Raw genomic sequence first — 11293 nt, forward strand, 5'->3', positions numbered from 1 at the left:
CCTAGCTATAGAATACCTTGAAAATGTAGAGAGATCAACTCAGAGCAAAATAAACATCCTGATTAATTTCCAAAGCAGGAACTAAGTATGAACAAATTTCTAAAATAGTCACATAAGTTTCAACACACAGGCATAAAAAGGAAATAAACATCAGCTCCACCTTAGGCCTTTATTTAACTCACAGTACACCAGGAAGATTTAATAAAATCTTAGTGAGACAGAGTTAACAAGGCAAAGGTCTTAACACAAATTATAAAATATTGAAAAAAATATCTGATCTGGACAGATATCAGGTTAGAATTAACATGAAACCTAAGTATTCTTTTTAATTGACTAGAAACATCTTTTCTTTACTTTTTTTTTTTTTTTTTTAAATCCTCACCCAAGGACATACTTAGAGAGAGAAAGGGAGTGAGAGAGACACAGAAACATTGATGTGAGAGAAAAACATGGGTTGGTTGCCTTCCGTATGTGCCCCAACCAGGGATTGAATCCGCAACCTTTCAGTGTACAGGATGACACTCAACCAACTGAGCCACTCCAGCGGGAATAGAAACAACTTATGTATTGGAAACATCCTTTTAAAAGCTTCTCTTTGTCATTAATTTATTTACCAAATGTTTCTTTCACGGACAATACAAAGGCAGACTTTTGCTAACTCCTTTAAGCTCAAATTTCACATAAGTGGAATCTGAATTAATGGGATTTTATGATATTGCAGTTCTTTTCTATGCAGACTACATTGTGCCCATGAGTGAAACTCCTCAGGCCTTTGCAGACAACAGAAAGAACAGGGTTCTTTATGTGGCAGTTTGTAGTGTAGATAACGACTAATATTGCTGAGTAAGATTAATTCCCTAAGAGGAGAGATTGGGGAGGAACAGTGGCTTTCAGCATCCTAGAACACAACAGAGGACTTCCATGATCCTTAGCAAAGTGACTTACATGTCAGTGAAGAGAGCTGGGGAGTCAGGCCGGTGGGACTGTACATCTTGCATGGCATTCCATTCATTGACTGATGATTGATCTGAGTTGATATGGCTCTCATAATAACTCACCCAGGTGAGAAACAGGCTGCCTGGGTAGTAGTTATGCATTCTGGCCACTTCACAAGCCTTGTGTAAACTCTGGAGTGCAGACCTGAAAGATATGCAGGGAAATGAGCACTGCAGAATTATGGGGGTATCAAAAGGTCAATAATCCATGTGCACTTCAATCTCCTCCAATTTTTAAACCCTATAGAATTTGGTCTCTGGAGATTCTACTCCCTGGAATTCAAGATTCTCTGATTCTGATTATAGTAATTATCTGGAGTAATTATGTTCATAACACTTGACTAGACAGTTAGTGCTAAAAGATACAGAGTGATATTAAGATGGGGGTAAAGGGAAACAGGAGAATTGACAACCCAACAGTAAAAAACAGGTCCAGGTACCTATGAAACTCATGACCCCAAGTTGCAATCATGCTGTGTCTATGCTATATCACCAGAGAACTAAGATGACAACCTTTGGTATAGAAAGATTTGTTTTCCTTGGCATAGATTCATGTTATAGCATACATTCTCTATTATTTTTGGAAGCACCATGAAGATCAGAGATAGATGTCCCTAAACTTTTAGGATATGTTCTTGAATGTCCAGGCAGCACTGATCTTATGACGTTTAAAATTCTTGCTGCCTTAGTCTCCCAATTTCTTGAAACCATTTATTCATACACTTGAGCTACTTTCTAAGAACAGCTCTGGTTATTCTTAGACTAATTAAATCTCTGACTCTGAACTCAGGAACCCAAGAAGAGTAAACAAAACTGAAAACTACCTTTTTGGTTATATGCTTAGAAAAACTAAAGCCAGGAATTCTAGAAAGTTAGTTACACAACAGCAGGGATCTTTCTGTTTTGTTTACTGATATATCTCAAGTGTTTAAAAAATGCCTAGTTCATAGTTGAAGCACAGTTAGTACTTGTTGAATGAAATGTGTTGTATTAAGCTATAAACTAATGTCTTTCCTAAGGGGGAAAAAAAAAACATTATGAGAAAATTTTGTAGCCAACCCATTTACATTTAAAAAAACAAAACAAAACAAAAAAACCCAAAACGCTGAAACCAGTTTGGCTCAGTGGATAGAGCATCGGTCTGCTGACTGAAAGGTCCCAGGTTCGATTCCAGTCAAGGGCATGTACATTGGTTGTGGGAGGCAGCTGGTTGATGTTTCTTTCTCATCGACATTTCTAGCTCTCTATCTCTCTCCCTTCCTCTCTGTAAAAAATCAATAAAATATATTTTAAAAAAAAAACAAACCAAAAAAACCACACACAAAAAAACAAAACAACACCTGATTTTAGAAAGGAAAAGGGCAGGGCGGGAGGAGGGAGGACAGAGAAGGAGAGGAAGAGGCAGAGAGAAGGGAGGGAGAGGAAAACATCTATTTGTTGTTCCACTTATTTATGCATTAATTGGTTGCTTCTTGTATGTGCCCTGACTGGAGATGGAACTCACAACACTGGCTTATTGGGATGAAGCTCCAACCAACTAAGCTATCCAGCCAAGGATACATCTTTTTCTTAAAAATGTCTTTTAATTTCTTTTTCCCTCATAATAAAAGTGATCCATGCTCACTTGGGAAAATTTAGGAACCTCAGGTAAAAGGTAGAAATATCTTGTAAAAGACAGAAATTTATTGCTAATAAAACATTTCATTCAACAAATACTAACTATGCTCCAATTATGAACTAGGCATTCTTTTAGGCACTGTAATCTAATGGCCCAAAAATAACTACTGGTAAGGTTTTAGTATAGATTTTTCCAGTCTTTTTGTCTATGCATAGATCTACAATAAATATATGACCATATTCACCATACTATTTTAACCTGTTCTTTTATTTTACACTTCATCATCAATATCTTTCTATGTCATTAAATATTCTTCAACTAGATACATTTTAATGGTTTCATTCTTAGCAACATGGACATATCATAATTTAACTGATTACTCTTTTTCAGATATTTAAATTATTTCCTATTTTTTCCTACTAGAACACCGACAAACATTCTTATAGTTAAAATTTTTGTACACACCCATGATTATTACCTTAGGATACAGTCTTAGAAATAGAATTACTAGGTCAAAGGGCATGAAAAATGATAAGGCACACTGGCAAATCATTCTCCAAAAAGGCTGTTCCAGTTTATTCTCCCATCAGTAATATATAACAATATCAGTTCCATGAGACCTTGTCAACCCTATATAATGTTAATTTAAAAATAATACCATTACCAATTTGATAAGAAAAAAAACAAAACCAGTCTATTTTTATCAGAAAAACAGACTTGTCCTTAAAAACAAAGTTGTGGAATCTTTAAAAATGCTTTACTATTATTCAAAGTAAGCCAAATTCTCAGAGAATTAAGCGATTACACAGATTCAAAGGTAAAGCCAGCTTAGTGTAAAGCACAGGATACTCAGTGCATGTTTTCTTCATCAGGAAAACACATGCTTCAAAGCATATGCCACAAGTGCCAGGCACAAGTGCCCTAAAATACATTAAGCTTAGCCCTCTCAGATACTGCAGCTGCCTACAGCAGTGGGAGGAGGGTGCAGTCACTACCTTCCTGTATAGGAAACACCTGGTCTAAATGCTGCTTTGATACACACATCTCTTTTATTTTTTTCTGTGACTTTCAGTTAACTTCTCCAAAAAAAGTGTTACACCAAAAAAAGTTTAATTCTGCAGGAAGCTAACAGAGCTAGGACTAGTCAGTGTACTTTAGAACATCAAGGCTTGAACTAAGGTTACTGCTGAAACTACTGTTTTAAAATTAAGACTGCTTTGTACTTCTCCCCAAAATAGAACTGAAAACGCTGTCACTTATGGACTTCTGCTGTTTGTTTTACTTGGTCTCTGGGAATACATAGGTGAGTTGCCTTTAACTGAGCCTGAGTCAAAGGCAGTCATGTTTTCCATGAGAAATTTATTTGTGAAATATGCCCTAAATCTAAAAATCTGGTCTCAACAAATGGCCTGAAACTCTGTCCTACTTCAATTACTCCATGAAACGATAAGACGGTTAATTGTTCAGCTGCTCTGTGTTAGGACCCCGCCCACCTAAGCCTATCAATCATGTTATTCAGGAGTAAATGATCTCCCTGGAGTCTTTTACAGGCTCTTTATTTCTTGTTTGGCTTTCATTCTGTCCATTCTGTTCCTCCTGGGGACTTCCACTACAAAACAGGCAACTGAATGAGGACCTAAAATTCAAATTCCTGACTGGGAACAGACATTATTCCTTAGTTATATTAGATAATTTTTCTGGTTAATCTAGAAAAATAGAGAATAAGAGTTTATTTTGTTTAAATATAAGAGATACTTGAAGACCAGTTATACAACCTCTCTAAAACCTGTTTTCTCATTCATAACGAGGAGCTAATACTATTCTTTTGGGGAGCTTATGTAATAATTATATGTAATCCATGTAAAGCACTAGGCACAATGCCTGACATCAGTAAGCAAGCTAAAAGTGTCAATATGCTAGCTGATGGTTATTATCAACTACAATTTTTTTCCAAGGCTTTATTTGCATTATGCAAATAATTTGACAAACAATTACCAGCAATTTAAATGAAGCTTTTCTATTTGTAAGGTAACTCCATCAATGCTATCCCTGATTACCTTAAGAAATTGAAAGCTAATGCATAGTAATAGTGTGATATTTAGACTTGGCACTAGATTGCCACTAACTTAGTCAACGTGTCCCCATAAAATTCAGTTCCAACTGACTATCTGATTCATGAAGAATCTTTCAGAGTCTAAAAACACCTCTAAATATTATTTGTTTACCAATGTTCAAGGCCTCCATTGTAATTTTCAAATTAAACTTCTAAGTCATTTTTAACTATGATGGCCACACAAACAGATCACACAAAATTCTAAATACACAAACAGATCGGCATTTTCAAAGAGAACTGTATCATTTCAAATACTTCTCACAACATACTGCTCTACTAACATATTAAACAACTTTCATAGATATTAAAATTCTTCTTACCACATTGCCTGCACAGATACAGGTTTGAATATGTGAATTCTGTTATCTGTTGATACGCTGAACCCTCTAAAGAAAAAAAAAAAAGAAGACAAAAATCCACAAATGAGAGTGGGTTATTTCAGTTGTGAGTTTTCAAGGCTGCTTCCCAGGCTACTGGCTCAGGCACTCCATGTAGATTAGAGTACAGGACATGACTGAAAAGCTTCAACAAATTATCTACTTTTATGTACTTAGCAGAATGAATGGACTCCCACGTTGGAGTTAGGGAATGACATACTTTTCCTGCCGTAGCTAAGGACAAACTGTTCTGCTGTATATTTCTATTTGGAAATCTTATGGGTATGTAGCAAACTTGACCCTGTTTTATAAACTGGAGCAAACATCTTGGTTTCTTGGGGACACATTCTAAAAACACCAGGGGCTGGGGTGAAAGGTCACTGGAAGGAACTGGCACAGAAAAGGGGTTATACTGTAGGCTGACAGCTGGCAGAGGCAGCAAGAGGTTATTTGAAACAGAACATATCATCTTCTGGGAAAACATTGCAACATTCCCGCATGCGCAGATTAAAGAGGGAGCCAACAAACTAGTTCCTCTTTGTTTGGATTCTTACCAAAGTCAGCCTAGGAGAACAGAAGTGAGAGGCCTTGGCAAGTTGCGTTTTTACTCCACTTTACAAAACAGGAGTTTAAAAGGACTCATTGAGCTGCTGACATGACAATTCAGTTGGGCACAGTGGGCCTCCCATTCAGCTGAATGAATGGGTAATAAGACGGAACCCCACCCCTTGGCTTTCTGTAGGAAGATAAAAAGGGAAAGCTCTTACCCATCACCATCCAAATGAATTAGGGTGTCACTCCAGAGAGGCAGGACTAAGCCCATGGTACAAGTGCTACTGCAAGACAAGAAGCAGTCCGTAAGTCACTCTCTGTTATTCTAGGCAGCGTTCTGTTTAGTCCTTAAATATGTAACAAAGAAAACACTGACTGAGTTCCCTGTATTACTGTCTTGCAAATGGCCACTGTCTAAAAAGTCAACTTCAAGAATTATTTCTAATGATAGAAACCATTGCTGGCTGCTGAAAACCTCTGACTATGTCATTCATTCAATTTTAATTCTGAGGTTTACATACATTTATTGAACCCCAGAATGCACTAAATAGTTTAAATGGGAAAGGGAATTAAAGTATTCAAAAAAGTAACTGTTAATGGCTTGTGATGCCATTAAGAGGGACAAGAGACCCAACTTAAATAAATGCAGCAGTGCTTTGTGACTATGCACTGAACTAGCTCTGCTGAAACGCAGAGTGAATAGGAATGTCAATAACCAACAACAGGGCAGCCCTGGAATGGTGTATTACAATATCATTTAAATCACACAAGGAGGAAAGTTAACAGGTAGAGACAGGAAGCCATAGACTCCCAATTGTGTGCTCTATCATACCACCTCTCTGGACAATTGTAATCTACCCCAGATCTCTACTACTTTTTCTCCCTAAGACTACCATAAACCACTTCCCCCCTTTACCCAGTCTCCCAAAGGCTCCTATACCCTCTTCCCACCAATATATCTAGAAAAGTAGCAGGTATAGGAGAAAGAACCTTGGATGTGGGAGGTAAAACAGCAAAGTATGGTTGAGAGCACAAGCTCTCACCCTAGCCGGTTTGGCTCAGTGAAGAGTCCTGGATTTGATTCCAGTCAAGGGCACGCACATATCTCGGTTGCAGGCTCCCGGCCCTGGTCGGGGGCATGCAGGAGGCAACCAATTAATGTGTCTCTCTCACATCGGTCTTTCTTTCTGACTCTTTCTAAAAATCAATGGGAAAATATCCTTGGGTAAAGATTAAAAACAAAACAAAACACAAAAAACAACACAAACTCTGGAGCCAGATAGGCTTTGGAACCTGAGCTCTTGCACTAACTGTATATAAAATTGTAGGCAAACAATTTAATTGCTTTGTGCTCTGGTTTCCTCATCTGTAAAACTGGGATAGAAATACCATCTTCATTGGGCTGTTTTGAAAATTAAATTAGGTAACACACTAAAAATTGTGCAATAACTACTACTTATTGAGCAATTATACTATGCTGAAAGATCTGGATTTACTCTCCTTCAGTACTTCAATTCCTTTTGACAAGTTATTTAATATCTCTTCTCAGCCTTAATTTCTTCATCTGGATATGCAGGTAACAAGACCCAGCCTCATAGGGTTATCATGAAAATCTAAAATATTTAAGGTGAAACATATATCGGGTCTAGTAATAATTAATGTCGTTTTTAAACATTCGTTTAAAATCTTGCTTGGCGTTGACTTGTATTGACATAACCTTCAAACACGTGGTATCTACAGAACGTGTGAAGTGCAATTAACAAGTTTTGCTTGAAAAAGTTTGTGTTTGGTTTGGTTTTTGTTGCAAAACTAGGGCTAAGAAGATGGCGGATGAAGAGCATATTCGGCACTGCATGCTTTACGAGTTCCAATTAGGAAGAAAAGCAAGTGAGGCTGCAAAAAACATCTGTAGTGCTCTTGGTCAAGATGCAGTTAGCGCCAGAAAATGCCAGCGTTGGTTTGAGAAATTTCGCGAGGGAAATTTTTCGTTAGATGACAAGAGTGGTCGAGGCCGTGTGTCCAATTTTGATCAAGAAGCTCTTCAAGCTCTTTTGGTGCAAAATCCTCAAATTACCCAACAAGAGCTTGCGACAACTTTAAATTGTTCACAAAAAACAATTTCCAATCAATTGCGTGCACTTGGCAAAGTCCAAAAGTTTGGAAAATGGGTTCCTCATGAGTTGACCGACAACAACCGTAATCAAAGAGTCACAATTTGCAGTTCGCTCCTCTCTCGTCAAAACCATTTGCCGTTTTTAGAGCAAATTGTTACCGGAGATGAAGAATGGGTGCTGTAGGTTAATTTGAAAAGGCGGCCTCAATGGTTGGACAAAAATGAGGCTCCGCAGCCCACGCCAAAACCTGACTTGCATGCGAAAAAAGTGATGTTGTGTGTTTGGTGGAATTTTAAAGGAATTCTTCATTATGAACTTTTACCATCTAACCAAACCATTACAAGTGCAGTGTATAGTGCCCAATTGGAAAGGTTAGCCCAAGCTTTAAGAGAAAAAGAACCCGCGCTGATTAATCAGAAGGGCGTAATTCTTCACCACGATAACACACGACCGCATACTGCAAGAATCACTGCTGAAAAACTGCGCCAGTTGGAATGGGAAGTTCTCCCTCAACCTGCATATTCTCCTGATATTGCCCCTTCCGATTACCATTTGTTTCGTTCTTTGCAAAACTTCCTTCTTGGAAAAAAATTTAATAATGAAGAATGCCTCAAAAATGCATTGACCGAATTTTTTGCATCAAAATCACAAGAATTTTACAACAGAGGGATTAAAATGCTTCCTGAGCGTTGGGCACAAGTAGTAGAAAACAACGGCAACTATATTGTTGATTAAATTTTGTTGTATTGTTTAAATAAATTCGATTAAAAAAAAAGTATTAGAAAACGACATTAATTATTACTAGACCTAATACATTAATGTACTGATACGTAAAACAAATGTTGACTATGAATCTGTAGTGAGTGCTCTACTACAACTGAAAGTGATTTTGAGGGAGGGGGAATAGTATAAAAACGTATTAAAAACAACACAAGGAATATCATGCTTTAACTGTTGGAGTCACTGCAGTGCTAACAAAGGCCATGCCCCCGTTGAGCTGTGCCTAATGATTTCCACTGCACTTGCTGACCTATGTTCTCAACAGTCCACCAGTGATTCCAGAGTTCAGAAGATTCCAATCAAGATCGAAACAGCTTATCTGCATTGAAACTCTAGCCCCAAATTCCAGATGCACAGTTATCATCCCAGAGTTTGGGAGGAAGACAGCTCTGCCACTATTTTTTATTAAGTTTATGAGTGCAAGGAAAATTTGTTTAGAAAGTCATTTCCCAAGGTGGAGTGCAATTATTTTTAGTTTTTTGTCTTTATTTTTGGTGAGTACTTAGCCAGTTCCTAGCAACAACTATAATTTGACAAATCTAGAAATTAAGCAACTATAGAAGAAGATAAAAAGATGAGCTTGTGACCAGACACTAGTTAAATTTTGGACAGATGACCATGATATGTAGAAACCAAACATCATGTTTTCAGCATGTATTCAGGTTAGAATGTTTTTTTTTGTAGTAAAAAAGCATTTTCATACAACAGGAAAGAGGCCTGAATTAGGAACATCTATATTTTTATCCAGTTTACCTTGAATCATGAGATTTTTCTCTAATATAGTTACTTATTTTATTAGATATGCACTTATTCAATTATTTATTTATTGTTAATCCTCACGTGAGTACATTTTCCCATTTATTTTAAGAGAGTGGAAGGGGTGGGGAAAGAGAGAGAGAGAGAGAGAGAGAGAGAGAGAGAGAGAGAGAGAGAGAGAGAGAGAGAAACATTGATGTGAGAGAGACACATCAATTGGTTGCCTTCTACACTCATTCCAACCAGGGCTGGGGAGCCTGCAACTGAGATATGTGCCCTTAACTGGAATTGAACCTGGGACCCCTCAGTCCTCAGGCCAACACTCTATCCACTGAGCCAAATTGGCTAGGGCCAACAATTTATTGAGTGTCTACATGTACCAAACATTTCAAGGTGTTGTGGGTAAAACAAAACAAAACAACACAATAAGACTATATATAATAAAAGCCCAAGCGACCATTAGGGCGGAACAACCAGAATGACCAGTCGCTATGATGCACCCTGACCACTATGGGGCAGACGCTCAATGCAGGAGCTGCCTCCTGGTGGTCAGTGTGCTTCCACAGGGGTAGCACCGCTCAGCCAGAAACGGGGCTCATGGCTGGGGAACACAGCAGCAGTGGCAGGAGCCTCTCTTGCCTCCACAGCAGCACTAAGTAGCAGCGAGTCGAGCAGTTTGGAGCGAGGGGTCCCGGACTGCAAGGGGGCACAGGCTGGGCTGAGGGACTCCCCCCTCTAGTGGACGAATTTTGTGCACCAGGCCTCTAGTTATTTTATAACCTTGAAATATATGAAATGGAATTTGAAAACCAAGATTATGCTGTGTATTAAAATATTTATTATTTAAATATGATACAGTATTCAAAGAACTTGTAAATAGGCTAAAAGAAGTGCTGTAATATATCTTGAGAAATACTTGGGAAGAGGCTGTCATAGCAATCTGCATTTTACTTTGGTTTAATACTGTTCTGAAACATTAACTTTTTCTATTGTCAGATATAAAATAATACACATTCCTTCAACAGCAATTAGATAAACATGATATTAGATTATCTGAGCACTATTATTCTCAAGTAGGCAGCACTTCTCTTATTGTTTAAGTAGCTCGTTCAGAAGATATATGGGAATTCATAACACCAAGTTTTCAAACACAATTAAAACCAATTTTTATAGCTTTTCATATCGCATTTTGTTTTCCATAAACTAAAATTTTCTTTTGCTAGGTTTGATCCAGGCAGGTCTATTACTGAAGATAGATGCTGTTCACTGAGGACAAAATACTGGGCAGCCATATTAACAAGCAGTCTTTGATTTTTGGAATGTTTAGGACAAAGTAAAAGAGATAACAGACATCTTATTTCTCACACTCTGAGTCAGGAAAATCTGAATTTGATGCCTTCTCTCCATAGGGGAAGACCCAAGTAAAGTTTCCATGTTTTATGGGGATCCCAAAGGAGGAGTTAGGATGAAAGAAGCAAAGGAAATAACTGGAGCAGCGCTGTCCAGCTGAACTTTCTGCAATGATGGAAATGTTCTATTTATGTCCTGTCCAATATGGTAGCCACATTTAGCTAGAGTATTTCAAATGTGGCTAGTTGTAACTGAAAACTGACATTTTAATTTTATTTAATTTTAATTTATTTAAATAGTCATGTTTGGTTAGTAGCTACCATACTGGACAATACAGATCTAGAGATATAAAAACCCAAATCATAGGTCTTAAAATACTAATGAATGTAGGCAAGATTGGCGATCTTAGAGGATAGACGTTTACTGAAATGTCTGTAGCTTAGCTAACACCAGAGGTTAAAACCACACAGGAGGAACAGCTTCCTAAATGTGGCTTACAAACTTGCGTAATTTTAGAGCACACAATTAAAGGCTGTAAGTGGTGTACAAGGTAACAACTCTCACCTTTGATCTTCTGAACCCACAAATCATTTTCAGGTTGACTGCCACTACAAGCTCAGGTAAACACTAGTTTGAGA

At 37.7% G+C, this 11293-nt stretch overlaps 1 protein-coding gene across 5 annotated transcripts in view; it reads right to left on the reverse strand.

The window, feature by feature from the left end:
* SSH2 (slingshot protein phosphatase 2) overlaps positions 1–11293 on the reverse strand; it is a 209607-nt gene that overhangs the window by 38693 nt on the left and 159621 nt on the right. For 3 of the 5 annotated variants that reach the window (XM_084862829.1, XM_084862833.1, XM_084862831.1), the window contains 3 exons: positions 5871–5939; positions 5047–5112; positions 946–1140 (listed from right to left, as the gene is read on the reverse strand). In XM_084862829.1, the coding sequence (XP_084718955.1) occupies positions 946–1140; positions 5047–5112; positions 5871–5939 (330 nt within the window). The remainder of the gene's footprint in view (positions 1–945; positions 1141–5046; positions 5113–5870; positions 5940–11293) is intronic. The other 2 variants (XM_084862830.1, XM_084862832.1) reach the window with 1 other exon arrangement.

The sequence above is a fragment of the Pipistrellus hanaki genome (assembly GCF_964339955.1).
Source record: "Pipistrellus hanaki genome assembly, chromosome: 16".
In the NCBI taxonomy this organism is placed as follows: Eukaryota; Metazoa; Chordata; class Mammalia; order Chiroptera; family Vespertilionidae; genus Pipistrellus; species Pipistrellus hanaki.